This window comes from Triturus cristatus, chromosome 3_1 (genome assembly GCF_964204655.1).
Source record: "Triturus cristatus chromosome 3_1, aTriCri1.1, whole genome shotgun sequence".
NCBI lineage: Eukaryota > Metazoa > Chordata > Amphibia > Caudata > Salamandridae > Triturus > Triturus cristatus.
Genome location: NC_140583.1, coordinates 622888889 through 622916797, shown reverse-complemented (window position 1 = coordinate 622916797; position 27909 = coordinate 622888889). Strand labels below are relative to the sequence as shown.

At 46.0% G+C, this 27909-nt stretch overlaps 1 protein-coding gene across 1 annotated transcript in view; it reads right to left on the bottom strand.

Annotated features, from left to right (window-relative positions):
• Positions 1–8337, bottom strand: part of LOC146860656 (gonadotropin-releasing hormone II receptor-like) — a 357503-nt gene extending 349166 nt beyond the window's left edge. Inside the window, exon 1 of the mRNA XM_085646361.1 lies at positions 8214–8337. Coding sequence (XP_085502487.1) covers positions 8214–8288 — 75 coding nt within the window. The 5' untranslated portion in view covers positions 8289–8337. The remainder of the gene's footprint in view (positions 1–8213) is intronic.
• Between the last annotated feature and the right edge of the window lie 19572 nt (positions 8338–27909).

Here is a 27909-nt window from a genome sequence, read left to right as displayed (position 1 = left end):
TAAAATGGTTTACTGCAAGCACTGCTTGATTACCAAAGGTTTGTGGGGTTTCTCAGTGGTTATTCAGGATTTGCCTTGGGCTCTTATGGCAGCCATACAATTCATTTACTCTAGTTTCTATGTTGTAAAATAAATGAATAGAAGTTAAGTATGATCGTTAGTGGGTGGAGGTGTGAGAATTCATGCAAATCTTCATTGTCGTCTATATCAAACATACTGGACGACCTTGCCACTCTAAAACTAAAAAGAACACAAATCAAAAGCAGAAACCCCTGGTTCACTGGTTCCCTCAACTTGGAGAGGAGATCCCTACGGCAATCTGAAAGAATCTGGAGACAGCACCCCTCTGCTACGCATCTAAATCTTCTCCGCCAGGCGAGAAACTCCTACAACAAGCACATCCTCAATTCAAAAAAAGAATATTTCAGATCGGAATTGGGGAATGCAAAGAATAGACCCCGCAAGCTCTTTCAACTGGTCAAACACCAATCAAATAAACTGGCAAAAACACCGAAAGAATCCCCCAAATCTCTAATATCGTCAGAGGAATTGTCCTCTTTCTTCACTGATAAAATCACGGCATTAGGAATTGAACGTAGTACCGCCACTTACTCTCAACCCCTTCCGGACCTGCCCCCCTTTTCCGCACCACGCCCTCTGGCCTCACCTCAGAACCAAGCCAGCTGGACCGACTTCGAATACTATGACGAAGGCTCCATCTACAAAATCCTCTCTACCTTAAACCCAAATAACCACTTTAATGACCCGCTACCATCCAACTGCCTCGCTGCTGCCTCCCAATCCATTGTTCCTTGCTGGACTGCAATAATTAACTCCTCTCTCCAGCAGGGATCAATTCCGGACCCCTTGAAAGCCGGCCAAGTCCTCCCTATTTTAAAAAAAACATCACTGGATCCAGCCTCCCCCGACAATTTCAGACCTATTTCCAATATCCCGCTGTTAGCCAAAGTATTAGAGAAGAGTGTACAACAGCAACTAAGTCAGCACATTAACAACTTCCACCTACTGGATGACTTCCAATCTGGGTTCAGACCGGTGCACAGCACTGAAACTACTATGCTCCACATCGTGGACGACGCCCTCCAAACCCTAGACCAAGGCAAAACCTGCCTTCTAATCCTCTTAGATCTATCCTCCGCCTTTGATACGGTCAACCATGAAAAACTACTCGAACGCCTCAAACTCAGGATGGGTCTGGATGGTGTGGTCCTAGAATGGTTCAGGTCCTTCCTCCACAACCGATCTCAGAGATTCCTCATTAACAGCAACCTATCAGCTCCCACCCGGGTCACGGTTGGAGTCCCACAAGGTTCAACCCTGTCCCCCACCCTCTTTAATCTTTACTTAGAGCCACTCACCAAAGTTCTTCGCACCACCAACATCTCCTACCATATGTACGCGGACGATACCCAAATATACATCAATATTTCATCGCTCGAGGAGATACTCTCCCTGAATGAGACCCTGAAACTGACTGTCCAATGGCTAGCCACTAACCAACTCAAACTCAACGCAAAGAAAACTGAATTTCTCCTAATCTCCCCTTCAAAAGCCAACCCAGAGATTCAGATGTGGATCAAGGCCATCACAGCCTTAAACTGCCCGCCGACCATTGTGGACTCTGCCAAATCCATAAGCATAATCCTCGACTGTAACCTGAACACGTGAGACCACATTAACTCGATGGCTAAATCAGCCAGATTCCACCTGAGCTACCTATGGAAGCTGAAACCTTTCATCGATGCTCCTGACTTAAAAATGACAGTTCAAACACTAGTCATCTCCAGACTGGAATATGGATGTTCCACCCTTACAGGATTACCCAAGATCTCCTTGGCACCTCTAAAAGCATGCCTGAACACGGCCGCCAGACTACTCACCGGCACCGGGAAATTCAGCCACATCTCTCCACCTATGAAAGCTCTGAACTGGCGCCCTCTAGAGGCCAGAATTCAGTTGAAACTGGCATGCATTACACACAAAGCTCTATACGCAAACTCCCCTGCTTATCTGGCACAGAAACTAGTGGTATCTGGAGGAAGCAGGAACTCCCAGTCCGCTAGAAAACTTTTGCTCCAACCTGCCTTTTTTCAGAAAAAAAGAACCTACAATAGGGCGTTTATTGGGCAGCACCAAGAATTTGGAACTCTTTCCCACCCACCATCAGAAGAATCCCTTCTCTAGCACGTTTCAAGAAGGAGGCCAAAACTTTCCTCATGGGTAAATTCCTCGTCTAAGGCCTGCCCTCAACCACCACAATGTGCCTGTTGAATCTAAGACTATCGCTTCTTCCTCAGATCACCAATTCACCCCACCGAGAATATGTGGGGCTTTTGTTTTTACTGATTCTAACTATGACTGTAACCATACACTTGTATCCCCTTTTTTCCCCTATGTTCCCAGCACCCCTGCCCCTAGCCAATCTTTTTTTTATATTTCTGTATATTTCTGTAATTTAGACTTTTTGTTTGTTCACCTCTGTATACCGTGCAAAGCGCTCTGATACTCTCACGGGTCAAGTTTGCGCACTATAAAACCCTAAAATTATTAAAATAAATAAATGGTTGGCAATATTAATAGCTAAACTACAGGAGATTAGGTATAGTTAGGTTGCAGGGTCTGACTTTCAAAAGAGAGATTCTGATCTTTTAGGTGAGGTGTGGGCAATGTGAGGAGATACAATAAAAGGATTTAAGGCGCACATGCAAATAAACATAAAACTTAAAGTAGGCTGTACTCAGAGGGCCCGATTCACAGAACTAACTTAAGACTAAATCCTAAACTTACTACCATTTTGGTATTCACAGAAGGCACTTACTCATTTTGGTATTCACAGAAGGCACTTACTCATTTCGGTATTCACAGAAGTTAGGAGTCCTAACTTTAGGACTCCTAAATGCCTTCTGTGAATACCGAAAGTCTTAAAATTAGGATTTTTCTCAGTTTAGTAGTAGTATAGTTAGGACTCCTAACTTTAGGACTCCTAAATGCCTTCTGTGAATTCCGAAAGTCTTAAAATTAGGATTTTTCTCAGTTTAGGAGTCCTAAGGTTAGGACTCCTAACTTTACAACTACTAAACTGAGAAAAATCCTAATTTTAAGGCTTTTGGTATTCACAGAAGGCATTTAGGAGTCCTAAATTTAGGACTACTAAATTGAGAAAAATCCTAATTTTAAGACTTTCGGTATTCACAGAAGGCATTTAGGAGTCCTAAAGTTAGGAGTCCTAACTATACTACTACTAAACTGAGAACAATCCTAATTTTAAGACTTTCGGTATTCACAGAAGGCATTTAGGAGTCCTAAAGTTAGGACTCCTAACATCTGTGAATACCGAAATTAGTAAGTGCCTTCTGTGAATACCAAAATGAGTAAGTGCCTTCTGTGAATACCAAAATGGTAGTAAGTTTAGGATTTTGTCTTAAGTTAGTTCTGTGAATCGGGCCCAGAGAGAGGAGGCATGAAGAGGATGGTAATGGGAGGTTAATTTGAAAATAAAAAGGAGAGGCAACAATCTGTAATTTTAAGACAAGTTCAGTTTTAGTGGCAATACAGAGGAGGTTTTTTCGAAATTAAATGTAATCTTAGGATGCAAAACTGTACATAGAAGCAACATTATTTTCATTTAAGCTAGTGTTATTAGGTGCTTTTGATAAGCACTAGAATCAGGTGAACAACCTATCCTCTGAAAAGCTACCTCTAGACCACGGGTACTCATAGTATGACCCGCGGGCCGCCAGCGGCCCGGCAAGCCTTCCTTGGCGGCCCGCGGACCTTGCAGTCATCCTCCTGTGTTTTAAAAAAAAAAAATTAATAGTGCTAGCAAACACTGCCGGTTGCAGCAGCCCGGACTCTGAGACTCTGCTCTGTGGGGGCCGGGGATTCCAGTGATTGTCAAAGTGGAGATGCAGGGGCGCTAAGAGGTGAAATGCAACAAAGCTTTATTAACATGTAAATGGTCTTTTAAAGACCTGTGAAGTACTCGGGTGCTGCAGTGTGTGTGCGCTGGGAAGCTGTCTCAGCCGGGCTGACACACACATGGGTGAGATGACAGAGGGAGGGAGGGGGAGGCAGAGGGAGAGGGAGGGAGACAGAGGGAGAGGGAGGGAGACAGAGGTTGACAGAGGGTGACAGAGAGAGGGAGACAGAGAGAGGCAGTCTGGGGAGACAGAGGGAGGGAGACAGAGGGAGAGGGAGGGAGGCAGAGGGAGGGAGAGGAAGGGAGACAGAGAGAGACAGAGAGAGGGAGGCAGGTAAGGAGGCAGAGAGGGAGGAAGACGGAGGGAGGGAGAGGGAGACAGAGAGGGAGGCAGAGGGAGGGAGATGGAGGGAGACAGTGGGTGACGGAGGGAGGGAGACAGAGGGTGACAGAGGGAGGGAGAGGAAGGGAGACAGAGAGAGGGAGGCAGAGAGGGAGGGAGAGGGAGACTGGGAGGGAGACAGAGGGAGGGAGACGGAGGGAGATGGAGGGAGATGGAGGGAGACAGAGGGAGGGAGAGGGAGACTGGGAGGGAGACAGAGGGAGTGAGACAGAGGGAGGGAGACAGAGGGAGGGAGACAGAGGGAGACAGAGGGAGAGAGAGGGAGGGAGAGAGACAGGGAGAGAGACAGGGAGTGAGATAGAGGGAGGGAGACAGAGACAGGGGAGGGAGACAGAGGGAGGGAGACAGAGGGGGATGGAGACGGGGGAGACAGAGAGGGGGAGACAGAGAGGGAGACAGAGGGAGGAGGGTGACAGAGGGAGACAGACAGAGGGAGGAGGGCGACAGAGGGAGGAGGGCGACAGAGGGAGGAGGGCGACAGTGAGACAGACAGAGGGAGGAGGGCGTCAGAGGGAGACAGACAGAGGGAGGAGGGCGACAGAGGGAGGAGGGCGACAAGAGGGAGAGAGACAGACGGAGGGAGACAGACAGACGGAGGGAGACAGACAGAGGGAGGGAGAGAGAGAGAGATGTGTGTATGCCGGGTCTGGTGGCTCAGTGGACGAAGGCGTCTGCTGCAGGGACCTGTGTTCAACCTCATGGTCACAATTATTTTTGCTTTAGCCCTGCCCCTTCCCCTCTGACCCCGCCCCAACCAGTGCGGCCCCTAGGCCACAAACCACACTGTAAATTTGGCACCCGAGAGAAAGTTTGTGAGTACCCATGCTCTAGACCATACCTTTAGCAAGAACAGCTGATCAGCTCAAGGGATGGAAACATAAAGTAAAGTCTGGACACATATATAGGGAAATATTGAGAGGTTGAAGCTGCACTCAAAGTCACACCAATTTGAAGTTATATAAACTACTATAGCAATAAGCACGGCTGTAGGAAAGAAATCATTATGAATAAAACATTTCAGTGCTAGAATCTCATTTCGTACACTGTGCTAAATCCACCTATGTTGTTTGCAACGAGTATTTGATTACTTCGCCTAAAAAAGGGAGCATGTAGTGTTTACTAAGCAGTGATCGATGAAATTCTGAAGTGGGCTGTTGTAGAACATAATCACATATTGGTCGTGGCAATTATGCACACTACAACAGCCCATGTTTGCTTGTTATAGCCTACTCTTCGTGCTATGTTATGTTTGTGGTACTTGTTCAACCCCATTTAGAGAGTTGTAAGTATACAAAATCACTACATAACACCCCCATTCAGAGAGTTGTAAGTATACAAATCTGGCTACTTATACATCTCAAAATCGATTAAATACGTTTCAGATGAAAAGCAGAATGAGATGATACTAATGTTTTTTATGCAGCTCTTTTAAGTTTTGCATAAATGTAAGTGACAGGTCATGTTTTGCACTGCAGAGAATGAAAGGCGGATTTGGCCTTTGTGGGAATTATCTTTAAGTCCTGTAAGTTAATGTAAGACAGCAGTTGTATCAGGGAAAAAGAGTAACAAACTGGAAAAAGCTACATGGCTCTAAAGAGCTGAGCGCCTGATTTGGAGGTTTGCTGGACTGGTTACTCCGTCACAGCCTGTCTGCCTTATTACAAGTGCATTATATTCTATGGCGCATGTAATAAGGTGGAGGGGATATCTGTCACATTTGTAACGGATTAACCCATCCCCCAACCTCTAAATCAGACCCTAAGTGAATAGATGTAAGTAAAGCGAAATCAAATAACACTAGTTTTAAATGGTGGAAAGGAAACTGCAGCACATTGTAATCTGACCACGGTTTGCCTTTTCTCTTTACATCACCTCTTTCTCTTCCTTTACGTAACCTTTCTCTACCGCTCTTTCTCGCCCCTCTTTCTGCCTCACCTCACTCTACTTCATTTTACTTACAACCTTACATCACTCGCTACTTAAAATCCTTCAGCCTCACCTCTCTCACTGCCCAACCTCTAAATCTACCATTTAGTTCACTATCTCATCCCTCTGTTCATCCTACTTCACTACTGTCCACACCTTACTCTTTTCTTGCTACCCCATTTCCATACCCATAAAGCTTTACTTTCTCATTACCAGTTTTCTCTCTCTCCCTCTCTCTCATCTCTCTGTGGACAGCCTTCCTTTCCTATTCATCCATTCACCCTCTCTACCTCACCGCATTATACAATTCTATCTAACACATCTACTCATCTCACCTTATTCCTATCTCTCTCTCTACCTCATCGCTCTCTCCACTCACTCTCCCTACCTGTGTATCAACCGTGCCTCACTTTCTGTCTCTTTACGTCGCCTTTTTCCTCTCTACGCCTCATTTTTCTTTCTTCTCTTTCTATTTTTCTCTTCTTTTCCTATGCCTTAATATGCTTTATCTGATCTATGTTTCTATACCTTACTTCTCATTTTGCCCCACTGACTACCTCGCCACCCTCTCCCTCTCCCTTGCATCTCTCTATCCTTCTCAGTGTTCACCTCCCTGCCCATCTAACCTAACCTCTCTCTGCATCTCCCCTACTCACCTCTCTTTCTACCACAGGCCTCTGTGTACCCTGACCCTGTCCATAGTCCTACACTTTCCACTCTCTGTCTGTAATTCCCTCTGCCTCACTTTAAAGCCATGGCTATCTCTTTATATCCCTGTGTATCTACCTTTTACTGCCTCTTTGCATATTTCTTAATGGCCACTTCAACTTTCTCTGTTTATCTTACATCTCTATCTACCTCACTTTTCCCTCCACTTCCTATCTTTCACTGTAGCATCCTCTTTACCTCTCGTCCTTTTCTGTCTCCCGCATTCTCCTTTTTCTCATACTTTGCAGAGTGAGAGGTCACAGTCTGGACAGAGAAGTGTGCAGATTGAAGAAGTGGACGAATAAGGCAGGGGAGGATAATAACAGATAAAATGATCAGATCTTACCCAACGGACTGGGGAGAAACCTCCAGGAGTGTCTTTATTTTCACTCTTCCGGTCAGAATGGCATTTATGAAGAGGGCTTTAATCGTGATTGTGAAGCTCCGGAAATTAAATCTACAACTTCAAGAGCTCTGTGCATGTGCCTTATTTTACTATTATACACAAGCCTACTAAGCATACAACGTGTCACCCTCGTCATGTCTGTCTTACAATGGAGGCACAGGCCGGCTTGACTTCGAATGCCCCGTGAAATGTTGTTGCAAGTAAAAAAAACAATAGATGAAAGTGGAAAAATAAATGACTTTACTAATTCTTGTTAAAGCTTTTCTTTTGGCACTACTTGGCTAGAGGGTGCAGGGCAATTTTGGCTTTTAACTGTTGGGCACTTTTCCAGAAAGTTCCAGAAAGTTTAGGATACAAGTCAGTCTTGTTAGGATCACAAGGGGTTGAATTAGATGAAACTGGATAATCAGGTGTGATCTGCACAGTATTCCCTTTGATTGTATTCAATATTGTCTGATTAAATGCCTTTTATCCTAATGTAATCAAATACTTTGAAATTTAAAAAAAAGGTTTTCCCAAACATGGGCCTCAAAATATTTTGCCCGTGGCCCCAAAAATCATTTAACTGTTTCCCCTTTTCAGTAAGAGTTGATAACTGGAGCCCTCGACTACAGCGCCCGGATGCCCTTTGGCTAACAGCACGCTATACAACCCCTTTTCATTCATTAAGTAATTCAAAGCTGATATCTCACATTTCACTAGAAGCCCAAAACATCAGAAACAAACACATCGATGAGGACAGACGCTCATAAAAGAGTGTTAAATACATTCTGAAAAAGAGAAAACACTTCCAAAATGTTAAGTGTGATAAGGACATTAGAATCACTTACGGAATGAAACGTCAGCCCCAGAGCACGACTCCCTGATGTAGGACTCGGCGCTACAACAGAAGACTCCGCCGCCATCCACCCGGTCTGCACCTGCGCTCCCTCGCCAGCTCCTAGTGGCTGCACCAAGCGGTTCCCAGTGTACCATCAAGAAATACCGAGCACTTGGAAAGGGGGAGTGGCCACATTTGGAATGAGTCGCCGTGGATCGTAGACAGACGATATGCAAGCAGCACAACTCTTCACTTTCCACGGCAGTGCGGGGTGTTCACTTCCTGGCGTCTGAGCCCGAGAAGGGAACTTCAGGGGCTCCTGTGTGGCTGGCAGTCGGAGGGTCTCTCGGCAGCGTCTCACCAGCCTGACGCAGCAGCGGTCTGCACCTGCAGGACTGGGAGCGGCTGTGTACTAGGCAATGCAGAAGGGCGGGGAAGGACGGGGTGTAATGTTTCATAGTCCATGGAATTGTGTGTTATTTATTCTGAGCCCCAGAACACAGAATCAGCTCCCGTAGACAATATTGGACCAACGTTAACCTACGAGCGTCCAGCACCGTGGATAGCCCCTGCGCTGTCCTCGGTGCTGAAAGTTGTTAATGGTTTACATAGGTGATTTGGCGGTTCACTCTTACAGGGAGGCAGACTTTGATGGTTCAAACGGGTATCTAAGTTTTCTGGTTTCAGGGGGGGGGGGGCCTTAAGGCTTTTTCTCAGTTTTGTTTCTTGAAATAAGGCAACGTTGAATATTAAAATAGGGTACAAGTGACTCAGTCTGCTTATATCACTTCGTACCAGATTCATAAAATACTGTGGGGCTTCTTTAATTATTTATTTAGTTTTAATCATTTGCAGACGGAGTAATTACAGTTGCCAGTCAGTCAGTCAAAATCACTTTATTCGATTATTCAAAATCATAAAAGTATATTAAAAGACCCAACACGTACAAAACATATTACACTCAAAATCCATCTTTAATAAAATACAACTATAAAAATTCAGCAGTGAAATATAAAATACATAATATAAAGGGAGAATCCATTATACAGAGAAATTAGTAATTACAATTTAATTTATTTTTCTCCTTGCTCTAACTGCTGCAACTATAAAACTAGTGATATTAAAAATTTACCAAGGGCTATTCAACATCTGTAGATATGTTAAGGCTGGACTAACCTGCACAAGGCGTTTACCTTTTAAAATGGGAAAAATAAAATGCTTCCGAATCTGCAAGTAGTGGTCACAAAACATTACGAAATGCAGAGTATCTTGCCTTGAAAAACTATCACAAGAACAAGGTCCCAGATCCTCTGACTTGTTCCAGCCCAAGGGTTCGGCCAATAAAAAGTGTAAAAAGTTAAAGCTAAACCTCGTCAGGAGAAAGCGATGTCGAGGCTTAGTGACTATTTCCAAATAAGGCTCCATCATTAAAGAAGTTTTTAAGATCTGATGGGCACGGACTTTAGGTTTTGATAGCTCTTTTGCCTCTCTTTCTACGGATGCCAGACGCAAAAACAAAGTCTTTGCCCACCCCAGATCTTTTTTACATATTATTTCAGGGTTGTCAAAGACCTCTGGGTGACCCAGCGCCCTTGCTATGCTGTTCACATGACTAAACCATGGTATACTTTTAGCCCTGTCCAATGCGATACAATCGCAGATAATCTCATGGTTCAGCACTAATTCTGGGTAACACCAGATCGAAATCCATTTAAGAAAAGGGGCCATTTTGATTAAGTCAGACACATAACCAACACCCAATTCTTCATGGACTTAAAACGAGGTGGTGGACTGAGGGACTGAGAGCAGACTTCTTAGAAATTTGTTTTCCACCAATTGGAGTTCTATGCAATTTTTATACCCCCAAATATCAGATCCATAATTTGCAATGGCAATACACTTGGATTTGTATATCTGTATAATTGCCTTCATTGGTTTGGCACCCAGCCTTCGAGCGAAATCAAGTACTGCACCTGAGGAGCGTGCCATGGCGATTTTCTTTGCTCTCCTCTGCGGGGCCCCAAGAGCACCTCTCATCAAATAAGACGCCTAGGTACGGAAATGAAGAGACCCTGGTTATTTCATTTCCGTCACACCTAAACGTCTTAATTTTACTGGGCCTTTCTCCCATGCTCATGACATGTGATTTGGAAACATTTACATTTAAGTCCAAAGAACCCATAAAATCGGCAAATGAGGATAACAAATACTGGAGCCCCACCGCGGTACGAGCCCAAAGGGCGGCATCGTCTGCATAAAGTAAAGCTGGGATCAAACGGTTCCCCACACAAGGGATATCCCTGGCAGCGATACACAAGACCAAATCTACGTTATTGATGTAGAGGGTGAATAACAGAGGAGCCAGGATACAGCCCTGTCCGACTCGTCTAGTTAAATTAATCCTCTGTGTTAAGTTACCCATTTGGTCAAACTTACTGCTGCCGATAGATCCCTATGCAGATCAGACAGAAAGTACACGATGTTCTTATCCATACCCATTGCTAACAACAGATACCAAAGTTTTGATCTATTTACTCGGTCAAACGCCGAGGATAGATCCATAAACACGAGGTGGAGGGTCCCTTTTTTAGCTACTGCGTATTTCCCTACTAATAGATATAGGTTAAGGCACTGATCCAGGGTGCGTCTGCCCTTCCTAAATCCATATTGGAGATTAGACAGAATACCACGTTCATTGATCCAACTGGTCAACCTGCTGAGAACCACTCTCCCCTCGTCCTTTGGCTGTGTTGGGAGTGCTGTCCCGGTTGCCTGTTCTTTTCCAGCTGCTAACTCACCGCCTCGCGGCCCCCGCTCCGCGGGAGCCGCTCGCAGGCTCAAGACTGTGTCAGGGTCCTGGTTTTTTTGGTCCCCTGTTGTGCATAGGAGCACCAACGCGTCTACTGCAACCACCTCGCAACACACAAGCTCAGAGGCGGGACTGCGAGGACCAGCCTGCTGAGCGGCGCTGATCGGCCGCAGCTGGTCCTCTTCCCGCCCCCTCCACCTGTTTAAAACCTCACGGAGACTGTGCTGCTTGGGTTCGTCCTTTGGCTGTGTTGGGAGTGCTGTCCCGGTTGCCTGTTCTTTTCCAGCTGCTAACTCACCGCCTCGCGGCCCCCGCTCCGCGGGTGCCGCTCGCAGGCTCAAGACTGTGTCAGGGTCCTGGTTTTTTTGGTCCCCTGTTGTGCATAGGAGCACCAACGCGTCTACTGCAACCACCTCGCAACACACAAGCTCAGAGGCGGAACTGCGAGGACCAGCCTGCTGAGCGGCGCTGATCAGCCGCAGCTGGTCCTCTTCCCGCCCCCTCCTGTCACTCCCCTTGATAATCTGCCAAAGCCACGCGCACGCGGGACGCGCGCGGGGCAAGGGCCGGGGCGAAGACCGGGCAAAGAGCGGGCCGTTTGAGGCCGTTCGAGGACATAGAGGACTGGCCTGGCCCACCCCCCTTGGTTCTTGTTATCTGACTCGTCACTTTTCCACCAGTAAGTACATTGTGGGTACTGCAATTCAAATATATCATGAGTACACGGGGCAGTCGCAGTAAAACTGCAATGGGGCTGAGTAAGCCCAGCGGGACATTGGATGATTTCCTTGTTAAGACTAATCTAGCAATTGATGCTGAAATCACTAAAATGCAGAAGAGGGTGTCAGTTGAGCTTGACGCGGCACGTAGGCTTTCCCAGACCTTTGCTAACTCTAAAAAATCTTCCCTAGGGAAAATCGTGTCTGCTGCATCTCCACAACATGCTTCTTGCCCTCCCCCACTGATAATCCATGCCGATGTTCACCATGCTCCCCCACCTCTTTCCCTTCCATTAGAGTCTATACCCACCTTAACTACTGTGCCCCCCAAAACTTTCGAGGGAATCGCGCCCACTGGACCTGGAACTGCCATTGTCTTGTCGGATAGCCCTGACCCCCCTGACCTTTCTCCCCCAGTAGCAAAAAATAAAAACAAAGATGGCCCAACTCTAAAAAAGAAAAACAATGCAAGATCTGCTTATGCCCGCAAAAAAGAAAAAATTGCAAGGTTGCAGTTCTTTAATAATAGGCGAACACTACCCACCACTGGGGAGACCATACAAGCGCCAAATTTGGTTAACCATCTAATAGGGGGGGACAGGGAACACAGCAATCTTAACGTAGTCCTTGACCCTATTCAAGGGCCTCTCCCCACATATGGTGAGAAACCCAAAGAGGGAGGGCAAAGTGAGCCAGGGACGGATAGAGACAAGGGGGGTGATGACGAAGATTTTCTTAAGATAGTCTGGGGTACATTAAAACAATTACTGTCACCTCTGGAACTCAGACTCTCTCGTATCGAGAATAATCTCCTCGAGATGGATACGACCTTAGTCTCCCTGGCCACCCTTAGCCTAAAACAACTGGAAGCAACTTATCCTCATATTGCTGAGAGTACTCCTCAGGAGAATGACGATGGTATTCACCCGGCTCCAGAAACTAACGTTAGTTCCCTTGCCCCTGAAATGCTACCTCCGGTCTTGTCCCTACCCCCACCAAAGCCAACCCCAATACCCAAACCCCGCTCTAAGCCAATCGTTCCCTTTCTCCGAATACCAAAAATCCCAATACCAGTGGCAAAAGGCCCCGAGAACCAGACCTTACCCAACCCTATCCCTAAGGCCGCCCACAAGCCCAATAAGACTAATATCCCCCCTACTGCGCGCATAACCAACCAGTACCATGGCCGCCAGAACTTTCGTGGGGGCTACATTGATCTTCCTCCTGACGCCGGGCCCTACGTCGTCATACTGGCTGGTGTACCACCACTTGACCCGCTTTCTATGGAGACCCAGTGGTCCCTAAAGAATAAGGTGATTCACTGGCTCAACATCAATAGACAGCTCCCCAATACTGTTAGGACTAGGGTTCTAATGGTTAGCAGAGTGCCATGGGTGGGTCGTACCCATAAATCCATCCCTGGAGACTGCATAGTGGTCTCATTTGCAGACCCTCACACAGCCCAGCATATCACTATATGGGATTCACAGGATACTGACCAATCTATTGTCACCAGACCCCTCACCTTTTTCTATCCTCCAAAACAGACTGTTGAGCCACCTGGGGCTTGGTCAATAGCCCACAATCGTAGATGGAAAGGACATGGGGATGGTTGGCAACCCTTTAACAACTGGTGGGAAGGAGCACCCACTATGAACAGGTTTGAATGTCTGGATCAGGTGGATTGACTGGGAATTAGTGTCGCTCCAATCCTTACCAATGCCCAAAATCCCCTAACGGAAACTGTCCCGAGTGAAAAATTAATGCCCATACCCCAAGTTCCAATCCATATTGGGATAGACCTAAACCCCCCTGAACAGCACCCTCTTACTGCACAGGTCAAACTACAGGCAGACCTTGCACACCTGCAAGCTCGGATAGGCACAACGGGGAATGCAGGGCATCATCCACAGGAAACTAGAAACCCAATGCACTCTCTCCTTTCTTGGAATGTTGCAGGCCTCGGTAGTAAGATCACCCACAAACCTTGGCTGGAGATTGTGCAGAAGTATGGCATCCTATGCCTACAAGAAACCTGGCTTATAGAGGAAGTGCACATGTTGGGCTACCGAACCTTCCATTCCCCAGCTGTGCCATCAGCCCAGGGTCGCAACAAGGGGGGCTTGTGCACATACATATCTAACGCAGGGGATGTAAAAGTTTGCGATTTCCAATCCAATCAGTACTTCCAAATCATACTACTTAAATGGGGCACTTCGCAAAAGGTGATTCTTGTGAATTTTTATAATAATTTGCCAATTAGTGAGGTGGAATCAAATTTGAATATTATGATCCATCATATTCACAAACTGAGAGATCAAGGTTCGGGGGATCACATAATGTTGTGGGTGGGTGACTTCAATTGTTCCGTCTGTCCGTCTTCTGAGCTAGGTTTGTGCGGCCTGTCAGATCTCGGGGAGGACGGTCCTCTGCACTTCTCCCACACCAACATGGGGTCTCTTCTTAACAATGTCATATTTACCTTTGACCTCACCTTTATTAACCAGGCATGCTCCCCCCCGGTTCCCTTTGCCCCAACGTACAATGGAAGAGGTTGTAAATCCACAATCGATTTTTGCCTTGATATCACCCACCTATCCTGACTTTATAACCTTCTGGGAAACGGGGGATGACCCCATGAGCGATCATTATCCCATCACCTTCGGGGTAAATCTCATGGAGGGCAAAGTAAATGAACCTAGTAGGGTTCTATATCCATTTGAGGTTACCCTATCTAAGACCAATGGGTATGTAATTAAATGGGAGAAAATGAACCCAACATCCTTCTTTCAAAACTTCCTATCCTCTTGCTCCACGGACATACTTGCCTGCTTAGAGGAAGATACTGACCCAAAGAGCATCATGGTTGCTTTTTCTAACATCCAGCGCCATATAAAAAATGCACTGACTAGGAACTGCAAAGACAAGGGGAGGCATACTCGTGGGTGGTTTGACTCTAGATGTACATCTATACTGAAAATCTTAAAGAAAGCTTTGTCTGCCGACCCAAAAGATAGAGTTCAAATTCGTCAAGCGAGATACGATTATAAGCTGGCAATTAAACAGCGGAGGGCGAAACTGAAGCAGGAGGCCTGGGAAGCTTTGGGGGAAGCCGCCAGGAATAAGGACAGCAATGCCTTCTGGAAAGTCATAAGATCTGTTTATAACTCAAAAGACAGAGATAATTCGGTAGAAGTGGCTATAACGGCTGAGCTCTGGGTAGAACATTATGGTAATCTTTATTCCAACAACACACAGGGTAATGCCCCGAACCCATGCAAGGTGAATTCACCCCCAGATAGCATAATTCAGGATAACCACCTAACTGTCTCCCCAGCACCTCCTTACCCTATTGAACTGGTATTTACCACACTAGAAGTGGAAGATGCCCTTAGAGAAAGTCCTTTAGGTAAAGCCCCCGGCCCTGACCACACCCCAGTGGATCTCTATAAATCAGAACCGGACTTCTGGGTTCCCTTGTTAACCAATGTATTAAATATGGGAAATAAATGCGGTTTTATTACCACCTGGTCGGACGCAATCGTAGTCCCCATATTTAAAAAAGGGAATAGGGACGACCAGGCTTGTTACCGTCCAATCTCGCTATTGGACGGACTCATGAAAGTTGCTGGCAGGATTGTCCTTAAGAGGATACAACACTGGGAAGAAGAGAAGAAGGTTATCTCGGAGTTCCAATATGGGTTCCGAAAGGGACTAGGGACATTGGAGCAATCCCTAAACTTGTCCCTATTAGTCTCTAAATATACGCAGGCCAAAAAAGGGGACCTATTTGTTACCTTTGTCGACCTCAGCTCCGCATTCGATTGCGTGGACCATGCGATGCTCTGGTCGACACTGGAAGACATCGGGGTGGACTCAGCTATCCTCACATTTATCAAAGAACTATATAGAGAAGCGGGGGCCAGAGTAAGATTTGGGACCCAGGGGCAATGTTCACAAAAATTTGCCATAAACAGAGGGGTGAGGCAAGGCTGCATACTTGCGCCCTTGCTTTTCACATTTTACATAAACTCTATCGCTGAAAGCTTAATAACTCTGTCAAGCGATTATCCGGCTGTTAATGGTAGGCCTGTACCCATTCTTTTATATGCCGATGACGCGGCAATTATGTCTAGGACAAAAGTAGGTTTGCAGAGAGCAGTAAATGAATTTTCATCCTACATGGGTAAAAGAAATTTAAAGGTGAACATTTCCAAAACTTTCTCCATGCCCTGCTCCCAAAAGAACAACAGACCATCATGCTCAATATATTTAGATCAGCAAAAGATTGCCATCACAGACACTTTTTGCTATTTGGGCATTGTGTTTGACAGGTGGGGAAGGTGGAAACACGCAGTGTCAGCTAGGAAACTCGCCTTTAGCCGTGCCATAGGTGCTTTAAGAACCTTTGCAGCCAAAATTGGGGGTAAACCCATTCAAGAAATGTTACAGATCTACCGGGCAAAGTGTATAGCTACGGCCACATATGGCGCAGGTCTCTGGGGTTTCGAGAATGTGTCCTCATTACAAACTTGCGAGAATATTTTCATCTGTTACTTACTAGGTGTGTCCAAAACCACGTCGACTTTTATGACTCACATTGAGACCGGCGTCAAATACCTTAGCGACATCATAAAAATATCACCTTGTTTGCTCTGGCATAAGATTTGGACCACAGAGGAGTGCAAATTGAATAGAAATCTCATAAAAGACTGCATGGCTTTGGACGGTGTAGCAAAAGTCAAGTGGCTGCGATACGTACAAACGATGTTTTCTAACATTGGACACTCTGAATTTTACGACGAACCAGAGACCCTACAAACCTTGACTAGACCGGCCCTTAAAAAACTATTATCTATACACTTAGAGAGTGCTAGATGGGACACTGAGAAACTTAAAGGCACAACCCTGAGCTATCAGCAAATCACCCCTACTGAAGGCCTACAATCTTACCTTGGGATTGAAAAAGCACCCTATGCTTGCATGCTTTTAACTAGGCTGCGCCTAGGGATTTTCTTCCGCTTGGTCACTTTGCCGAAACAGAATGACTGGGCCTCATTGAAATTAATATGTCCATGCGACGACCATTCAACACAAAGTAACATTCACATCATGTTCTTTTGTAATCTGTATACCAGCCCGAGGAAATTATTTCTTCTACCCTTACTTAAACGCTGGGGGATAAGAACATGTAAACCTGCATATTTAAAATTTTTGCTTTTAGAAGATGTGGATGTCATCTTTGCTGTTTCTCGCTTCTTAATGTCAGTGATGAAATTTAGAAACTCAATGAGTTAACTAACACATGTTAATATTGACTGATTAGTGTAAAACGAGGCCCCTCATCCAAATGACTGCTGTAGATTTTAACTTTTGGAGAAATGTTTTATCCATTTTTGTAACTTTGTTCATATGAAAACTGTTCTTAAATTGTCTGCATAAATTGTATTTGTATGCTTTTATGATTTATTGATAAATCGAATAAAGCTTAAACCACCACCACTCTCCCCATCACCTTGACCGTAGAATCAATCAGTGATATGGGCCTGTAAACACCCTGGGTCCGCTCTATCACCCTTTTTGAATACTGGGACAATGATTGATGTCAACCAAGATTTAGGCATTCCCGTTTTACATACTATATTTAAAACTTTAGCCAGAAACTTAGCCCATAGGGGAATATCTGAATTAAAAAGATCGTCCGGAACCCCATCAGGCCCCGGGGCTTTATTGCTCGTCATTTGGGCTATGGCTACGGCCACTTCATGTTCGGAGAAGTGTAAACTGTATGCACCGGTTAAACACATGGGCCCTGTGTTTGCCTGGTGATGCTGGCCGCTATAAATATGTTTGAAATGGTTAAACCATAATAATTGTGGGATATTACATTCAACGACGTTACTCTCTTGACCAAAAAAGAACGGTCTGTTTATGCTCTCCCAAAATTTGGCGCTATTCTTAATCACATCGACAGATGACAGATCCTCCCAGACATCTTGTTTACCTTCCAGTTTGTGTGTGTGCTGGGCCCGGTTATACTCTACCCTTGCCCTAGCTATTAAGTTTCTGTCCAGGGGTTTATCTTTCAGGGCACGTAATAATTTCTGATGGGCAATAGTACAGTTATGGTTGAACCACCTCTCTGTCTTGCAGGTTCCCTCTTTATTGTGTAGGGAGAGGGCACTGGCTATCTGCTTACAGATCCTATCAAAGGCTACGGCAATCACTGCTCCCCCTGAGAACTATCTTGAAAAATCGCAATCTCAGTCTCTACAGTGTTAAACAGGTCACCTAAAAAAAGGTCTGGTACCACCTTAGCCCATTTGAATCTGCGGCCTTGATTCATAGTTTTTATCTTATGAGCCAGGGTACCTGGTTTTACCATTGCTATGGTCTTCAAACACCCTCTCAGACTAATATAAATTGGGTTGTGGTCGCTATAGTGAGACCATCTAGCAGTATAGTCCAAAACAAGGGGAATTAGGGTTGTATTAACAAGAATAAAATCAATAGTGGAGAACAACCCTCTACCCTTAAAGGAAGGGATGTCCTCACCAACTTCCGATATATTTCGGGGGGGCCAACCCAAAGTCAGCTAAAAAAAACTCCAAGTATCCCCCTTGAGGAGAATGTTCGAGGTGGGCCTCTGGGCTACTTCCTGGCCCAAGTTCATCGAAAACCTGAAACTTTTTGTTACACAAGTGAATATTAAAATCGCCTGATAGAATAATCAAAAATTGACTAACTTGATTCTCCCAATATAAATCTAAAAAGTCATTAAGTCTACATAAATGTTCATTTGTAGATACCTTATCAAATGAATTATAAAAATTAAGAACTAGTATTTTATCAGCACCCGGAGGGTTAATCTCAACCGCAAGGCAGTTTGCGGACCCTGTTTCCAATTTACAATGACTACCACTCAATTATAGGGAAATCAATGTTAACAGGCCACCCCTCGCATGGCCCGCAGCCGAGGGCCGAGCAGCCTCCATATAGGAGGTATAACCGTCCAGCCAAAAAACACTTTCAGACTCCCATGTTTCCTGAAAGCCCAGAATGTCATATACCCTCACCAATTCAATCCAGTCTGGGTCATCCCTCTTAGTCTTGAGGCCGGCTAAATTATTCAGAATATCTGCCCCTCTTTCTATAGCCTTTATCGGAGTGCCCAAACTAGAAATATCCTGACTAGGGGGCCTCCGGGCCAGTAGAGCAGTGTCCTGACTCAGGGGCTTCTGAGCCGGTGTATCCTTGACTGAATAGTCAGTCATTGGCGTCCAAACCACTCAGTGGGGAAAATCTGTTAGCTAAATCCAATGCATTCCCCTGATGCCTCAACTCTGGGGGAATCCCAGGTGTTAATATACTTATGGGTTGTAACTATGGGGTCTGGTTGAGTTTGTTGTTCTGTCTAGACAGGAGCATACTGCCCTGCTCCATATGTGACCTTTCTAAGGGATAACTATGCCGCAGTGTAGAATTCTCAACTTTATTTCTCACAGGTGGGCAATAAAAAAAACCCTAAGGGGAGCGCTCTAATCTCGCTCATCCCAAGGCTCTTTAAACAATGAACTAGCTACGTTAGCCTGATTAAAATTAACAACAACACAGTCTCCCTCAACCGACTTCACACCCTGTCCAACCCACCCCACACTTCTAGCCATAATGATGTGTGACGCAGCTTCAACCCCACCTTCCATGATCTTTGAACACCAATGCTTAACCTTGCAAATCACTCCAGCTGGAGGCTCGTTTATATCATCTTTCAGACAGGGGACCCCCTACCAGCACTGCTACCAGGGGAGTAGACTCCGGGGATAGGTGAAACCTACATTTGTTTTCCTGTACGTGTGGGGACTGATTAAGCCGTGCTCTATTGACAGAGTTTGCTGGCTGATCAGACTGCAGTTGAGGCCCTATAAGACTATACTGTGCGCTAAAAAGTAACTTATCATTGTTAATGAGTAAGTTATTGGGGTCAGATGTTGAAATCCCATGATTGGGGGCAGGGATTTGGGCCTCGGTGGACGGTCCTGCATGTAAATGACCTGTTGTTATTTGATCCATCAAATCCACCTTGCCCTGAACAGAGTTATCAATCCTACCCTCATTAAAGGACGTCATTATTTTTAGGTGATCGTCTATTGAGGACAATTTAATCAACATAGACTCCAATACATTTTTAAGGCAATTTGTTAGACCCGCTTTAAATGCCCCCACAAAAGTCTCGAGATGTGAATAAATAGCATTTTCCACAACAGTAGCAAGATGAGTTTTGCACCAATCTTTATTCCCCAAAGGTCCAGTGATCCCCCCATTCAAAGAGTCAGCATTATTCGCTCCTGATTTCAAACCCTTTCTGCGTTTCTTCTTCGGTATAGCCCCCGTTGTGGCGCCAGGTACTGCACCTCCTGGCCTTCCCATAGTAGTCCAGCATCCGCGGATAGCAGGCAAAATATCTGAAAGCACATCCGTAGCTATTGCCTCTTTGTCCCCGAGTTCTGAGACAGAGTTAATACCATTTAACATAGGTGACACATTTTCAGTTTGTGACACCACATGGGCGCTCTGTAAGACCTTATCTGATCTGCTTCCTCCCCCTATGCCCAGCTGCTCCTCAACAACATGGATTTCCTCATTTAATGCCCCGACAGGTGTCGTAAGATAAGAAATAATGGAGGCACAGTTCCTGGGTATTTTGGCTTTCACTTTCGCCCCTTCAGAGTTAGGAGGTAGTTTACGCTTACCCATAGTGTGTTACGGGTGGCAAGGACCTGGTCCAGAAGTTGCAACCAAGGGGGTTGGCCCAGCCCAGTCGTGAACAGTCGCGGACGGGTGCAGAAAGGCCCGCCCTTGGCCTGGGCACGCCCACGCTGTGGGAGCCCGCCGCAAAATTGAAAGCGCCTCTGGGTGCGGGACGATGTCAGCGATGACGGTGGCCGCGGCGGAGGCTGGGAATGATAGTCCTTGTCCCCCTCCTCCTCCTCACATGCAGCAGTGCAGCAGGTATCCAAACGGGCTTCCCGCACTGAACGAGCCTGCCGCAAAATTTAAAGCGCCTCCGGGCGCAGGACGATGTCAGCGATGACGGTGGCTACGGTGGAGGCTGGGGCTGATAGTCCTTGTCCCCCTCCTCCTCATCACATGTGACAGTGCAGCAGGTCTCCAAACGGGCCTCCTTGTCTGTAGCTCCTCTTACCAGGGATACTCTCACGTACAAACTCCGAAACCGAAGGTGCGCCTCTGTTTGAAGGGCTGATGGGACGGTATAGCTCCGGTTCTGGGCTCTCAGGCTAGACTCGATGCTCTGGTGCTCCCGCCTGCGGCTCCTGGTGCTCCTTCTATCTGTTGCCATGGCGGAGTACTTTATTCCCGCCATGGCAAGGGTACTTCGCTCACCATATTTAGAAATCCCAAAGCGGGATTTTATTTGTGAAAAATGAAAGAACAATGACCCGCTTGCCATGGGAGCAGCATTCTCCAAAGGCGTTGGAGCCATTTAAAAGTTTTCACTGCCCCTTACTGGCACGTTTTTCATGGCAGTGACGGGAAGTGAAAACTGACCATGTGTCTGACCAATCTAAACAGAGCAGGCAGACACATGGCCAAACCTTATTCCATCGGAGCTGTGTATAGGTGGTGAAGACAGAGTGGTCTCCGCTCGATTCTAAATGAGGCAGGCAGAACTTCAGGTTGGCCCAAAGGGTACTCCATCCAGTACACTTTCTGCCAATATTTAAATCAACCCCTATTGTTAATCTGGCAGATTAGAGTCTTCTACGAACTCACAGTTTGTGTCATGGGACTCTGTAGGCGAGAGGGAAAGATAATTTATGACATATTAGCTACCGTATAAGAACTCCAGAGCCATTGACTTACATCAGCAGGAAAATAATTGCTATCCTGGCCTTGACGGGCCGAAAGCGAGAGCTGGACCTCATGGTCCAGTTGTCGTGCTTGGGATCCAGGAAGTAGGGGCCAGTGTTTGCTAGACTTCTGCACAGCGTACCATGGAGCATGGCTCAATAAACTGCTCACATTTTGTGGCAGGGGTGATCTCCCTGCTCCCAGCGCCATGGCAGGCAGAGAGTGCTGTGGGGGAAAGGAGGGTCGGCAGGGGGTTTATCACTGGAAAGTGGACTCTTTTAAGGTGGAAAGATTCAAACGTGAGCAAGGAGTGTGCTTTTCAAGAATATTGCTCAATCAAACTTGGGTCATTCGTTCTCTGGTCCTGCAGATCTCCTCTGTGGCCCCCTTTAGCTATCACTGCAGCAGCAGAGGTATTTATGAGGTGATTTACTTTTGCTCTCAACAGTGCCCCTCTAGTAATAAGCATTGGCAAGCAGCTGCATTTGGTGGCATGACATCCAACAGCCCAGAGTTAAAAGATGGGGGCGGGCAGGCAGCTCTCGTTATTGCTGTCTAGGAAGCACTACAAGCTCACAGAGTTCAGGGCAGCTCTTAAAATCACTGTTTCCAATAGTCCTGTTGTCGGCTCACAAGCAATCAGCAACAGAACATTTTTGAAAGGTTGGTTTCAAGTAAGAGTGGGCAGAACTCACAGAATTTGACTCAGCAGAACTCGGCGGAGTTACATAAAAACTTCCGCTAATGGATGGAAATAGGCATGTTGCGCTTTTCATGCTGTGAATTTGCACTGATAGCACGTTCTGCACTGAAAAATCAGAGTGAATGGCACCACGCAGTGCGCCAAAGGGCACAGCTACTCTGACCATGAACAGTTGCAACCACTCACATTAATGCACTTGGGTATGCCAGAATATCGCTCATGCTTGGCAAATTACCGTTCTGGAGTCACGCACGCAAAAGAAGTCCACCACGCGGCGATTGGCAGAATTTGCCCAGAACTCCGCGTTACTCAACACAGAGTTGTCAAACTTCTGCGAGTTCCGCAGGAGGAATGTAATATTCAGCTGACCCCAGTTTCAAGACAATCATAACAGAAAGTTAGTTCATGTATTTCTCCATGATTTAGGCCAGTTTGAAAAGTCAGTCCACATAGCTGGGGTCAGGCACTTTTCTACACCCTGATCCAGCCTCCAGACGCTGACAACCACCTTGACCCAGTCTTCCACCTTCGGGGTTAGAGGGTCCCTCCATTTCCTACACATTTCTCTTCTGGCAATTAACATCAGGTAAAAGAGCAACCCTCTCAGTGGCTGCGACAACAACTTGCTAACTTTCTCATCCGCTCCAAAGAGAACAAGCAGTGTATTCAGACTGATCTCTGTGCGAAGAATAACTTTTAGAGCGAGTTCCATTCCTTCCAAGTAATCACTCAGCCTGGGACATTAAAAAAAATATGGACATCCTTGGCGTCTGGACAGCCACACCTTACACACTTGGGGGGGAGGTTGAGGAACAAACTTTGCAATTTTAGATGGTGTCCAGTACAGATGGTTGATGGTGAAAATATGATTTCTCTTCATATTGGCTACAATACAGGAGCTTCAGGGAATTATCCCAAACCGTTTTGATGTCTCCATCATGGAAAGTTCCTCTCCAGACTAAGTGGGGAGGTGCTAACTTCTTTTCCTCGGGCTCCAAAAGCTTCTAATACCACCTTGCAACCTCCTTACTCTTAGGTCTTGAGTCTTGGAGAAGGAGCTCCAGTTCCAAGTCACGCCCAATATCCTGTTTTGAGGCTGCAAACCAGGAAGACAGTTGGATAAATTTAAACCTAGACAGGTCATTTCCAGTCTTTGCTTTTAAGACTTCCCAAGGATTCACCCCCTCCGATGTCAACAGATCTATCCATGTTATAATAGTGTAGAGCACAGTGGCATGACAACTGTATGCAGAACTTTGAGTATGGGGAACAGGCTGGTGCATTGCTGGCCTGGAAAGCTAGGGTAGATAGATCCAGGAATGTCATCAGACAATTGTTTGTGAATGCCAGAGGGGATGTCTCAGATAAAATGGAGGACATGCAAGCCTGCCAAGTATCTTTATACTCCACACTATACAAAGAGGAGATATGTCCTAGTCCAGAGCTCCTTAAGGCCTGGCTGAGTAAGATACAATTGCCAAGTCTAACAACGAATAGTCCGGAGACACTTGAGGCTCCCATAACTAAGGAGGAGATTCGCTTAAGTCTCGCAAAGAGTAGGAACGGTAAGGTTGTAGGTATGAACGCCCTCCCCAACGAAGTGTATATTCTCTTAATAGAGGAGCTGGTCCCAGTTTTGGAAACCATGTTTAATTCAATATACAGATAGGGTGGGCACTTCCCAAGATCTTGGAAAGAGGCTACAATAGTTCTTATCCTGAAACCCTCTAAAGACCCCATCAAGGCTGATTCCTATAGACCAATCTCCCTGCTGAATGCGGATTATAAAATCTTGGCGGGAGATTGGCTAAGCTTGCTCCACAGTTGATACATCCAGATCAGAAGGGCTTTATCCTGAAAATGCAAATACAGGACTCAACAACTTGTCGGCACAATAGATCTTGCCACTGAACGCTCCGCCCCTTTGTCGTAGTTGCTATAGATCCTACTAAAGCGTTTGATCGAGTGTGTTAAGCGTTCCTCTGGGAGGTCATGAGAGCAATGGGATTTGGCCCTAGTTTCTTATATACACTCCAGTCAGTCTACGAGGGAGCGTTGACCAGGATCCTCTTAAATGGTACATTGACTTCCAGCTTCAGTACATCTAGAGGGACTCAGCAGTGTTGCCCTATCTCTCCTTTATTATTCAATATATATATAGAACCTCTGGCCCAACTGCTGAGATCAGATGTCTTCATAGTCCCTTTTAGCTTTTATGCTGATGACTTATTAAGCTATAAGGCCCATCCCGCCACAACCATTCCGGGGGTGGAATATCTCTTAGCGGAATTTAGCGTCCTCTCAGGCTATTCAGTGAATACCTCTAAGACTGAGGTAATGTTTTGGAATGTTAAAAAACTGGGGTGGGAAAGTAAGCTCAAATTTCAGATATCGGGGAATTTCAATTGTGGATGAGATAGATAAAATTCTGCAGCTTAACTTGCAAAGGGTCGCCAGAGAAATAGACTGCCTATTAGCTAGATGGAAAATCCTCCCGTTAACCAATTTTGGGGGTGTTAATTTAATAAAAATGGTTATCCTTCCCAAACTGACCTACTTTTTTGATGCCATTCCCCTTGGTTTTCCAAAATCAGGCATCGACAGAATTCACTGGAAGGTTGTCAGCTTTATTTGGGCTTACAAGGGCACTAGGTTAGCCTGGAAAAAACTTTGACGTAGGCTTGATAAAGGAGGGCTGGCTCTGCCTGACTTTAATTTGTATTGTGCAGCATTCCAATTTAAAAACATTTGGATGCTTTTGGGGAAGTCAGATGATTCTACCAAGGGGAAGCTTCTGGGGGAGATGGTGAGACAGTTGAGTGTGGAGGGTTTTATCTATAAGTTCGGTGCCCCCTGGTTCTTCAAGAAAGTCAGATTAAAAGTATTGAGATCTGCGCTGAATGTATGGTATAAGACCAGGAGAATGTGGGACCTAGGTTAATATTCAGATTTGGCCCCAGTATGGGACTCCCTCGGTACCCCGATATGTCTAAAAGATGCCCTAAGTCTCCCACTCAGGAGGGCGGGTATTATAACAAATATGTCAATACCAGCTAACAGACATGGCATAGTAAAAAAAGAACCACAGGCACTAATACAGAGTCCCTTCATTCAAATGGCAGGTCATCTCTGTGATATGTTATTTTTGTAGTTTCTATCCCTTTATTAATATGTAGTCCTTGGGATTGACAGCACCTAGCTAATCCAAAGAATGCATACTTGGAGACAGCACATGAAACTACAGGAAACTCTAGCAACATCAGGTGTGTACTCTCCTCCCTACAGCTACCACATATTCATTACTGCTGACAAACTCTTCTGTCTTCACCGCTGTCTCTACCACTCGTTTCTCTCATACTGTTTAATCAAGACAAGAGTAGGTGGTCCCAGGCACACAGTCACCTCCATTGCTTTTCTTCTCTGTTTTTGTGAGCTTCCAGGCATAGACCTCCATTTGTGCAACTCCTTGATTGGGTCAGATGAAAATGTAATTTTTCCACAAGGCTAACAGAATACTCAAGAATTATTCTTTTTGTTATCTGGACATGACAGTGTCAATTTGCAGGCTTTTCATTTTCGTTGGCAATATGCAACTTTGAGTGGAAAGGGAGTTGGCGGGCACTGAGTCCTCCTTCACACTCTCTCTCTTATATGTTGCTACATCTAAGTGCTGTTATGCCTGCTACTAGCAAGTGCTGCTAGGTTTTCTCTTGTACCTTTTTGTGCTGCATAGTGTCAGTAGTCCCCAAACAAACTGCTGACAACACCCGGAAAGGACACTAAGGGCCTGATTTACAGTTTGGGGGACAGGATAGTCCTCCACAAACGTGATAGAGGGCCTTGTCCACCAAACCCTCAGTCCGCCTGCCTCATACAGAGGCAATGATCAGTCAGCTTTCCATCATCATAGCCCCCATTGGTTCCGTTGACAGAATGCTTCCTCTCATGGCTCTACAGAGTAGGGGCCATCAGAGGAACGGCACTACATCCTCTGTGCTATCTAAGGTAGACAGTGTGATGTCCTTTATTGCATCTGTCATGGTCAGGTAAAACCTGGAGTGAGGGACAGCAATAATGGAACAAATAATGCCAGGTTACTTCCCGGTAATATTCATTACTCCGAGTCCATGTCTTCCTTGTCATAGTCCTTACATATGAGTTTATCTCCATTCGTGCAGAACCTAATCACCAAACTTGAGTGTTTCTTCCCAATCCAAGATGGTCCCCATACCAAAGTGCATGAATACATCAGTTCCTGGGAAGAACTATCCTGAAATAAAAAAAGCCTAGAAAGAAATCAGTTGAGCAACAGGGAGAACCGGGAGGGAACTCAGAACCGTGATGAGGAAGTCATGGACTTGGAGTAATGAATATTACCGGTAAGTAACAATGCATTACCTCCTTGTCCGTCTTCCTCTCACAGTCCTTAGGTATGAGTATGTACCCAAGCCAAAAACAGATTTAGACAAACAAAGCACACGAGAAGCAAGAAACAAGCGTATGCAAAGCAACAACCCAAAGAGGTGACACTGCTAGAGGACCCACAGAACCCAAAACAGCAGACCCAAAAGCAGAAACCCAACACCCCCCAGAGGGCAAACAGCCATGGGTCATTAAAGGGAAAGGCAAAGCCTAAACAGCAGCACAGCAAATGCTCCAAAAGGAAGCACCAAGAAGGCCGCCCAGAAGTCAGAAGTGTCCTGGAAAACAACCCCAGAAAAAATGCAGGAACAGGGAGGCCAGCAACAGAAAAAGAAAGAGAAAAGCAAACCCAAACCAAAGCGACAAAGGATAGAGGGAGAGAGAGGACATGAGCCCCTCTCAGACAGACAATGAGAGACAAACAAAGCATTTGACATGCAAAATAAATCAGTGCATTACAAAGGAATCAAGAGTGCATGAGGGACTCCAGAAATGGAAAATGCCCCTTACACCTAGACACAGAGAGAGGACCAAAGGCAGGCAACACAACCTCTGAAGCCAAAGGAAAACATGAAAACACCTCACCTGAAAACCAAACAGAGGAATGGAGGGAAGGGACAAATCACCAACCACCCACACCCCAAACAAACAGCCAACAAAAACACAGCAGTGGCAGGACAACCAGAAGTCAGACGACCCCAAAGGATCAAATGGAGTAAGCCGCAAACCGAGCGGAGCCAGAGACCAACCCACCAAGGCACTGGGGCATGAACAACCGGATGGCTGAAAGAGCAAGGCCTTAGCCAGTGAGCCACCAGAGGAGCCCAGACAGAACACCAGCCCCCCAAAAAGCCCAAACAGCCGTCTGCCAGCTACAGGGAGCAGACACAGCCAAATCCAGAAGAAAACTGCCCGGAAGGAACTCCAACACTGCCGTAGGATCACAAGAAGAAGCTGACAAACCCCATCAGGAGATCATATGGAACGTCCGCGAAACAACGCCCATAGTCCGCAAGGGCAGACAGCTGGACAACTGCTGTAACAGGGCCATACCAGCCAACAACCACCCTCACACAAAGAAGGTCTGCTACACAACAGCCAGACTGCAAACAGAAACCTGTGAAGCATAGCCAAATGGAGGAAGTTCGGATAGACGCTGGATTGATGAGCTGACCGATTGACC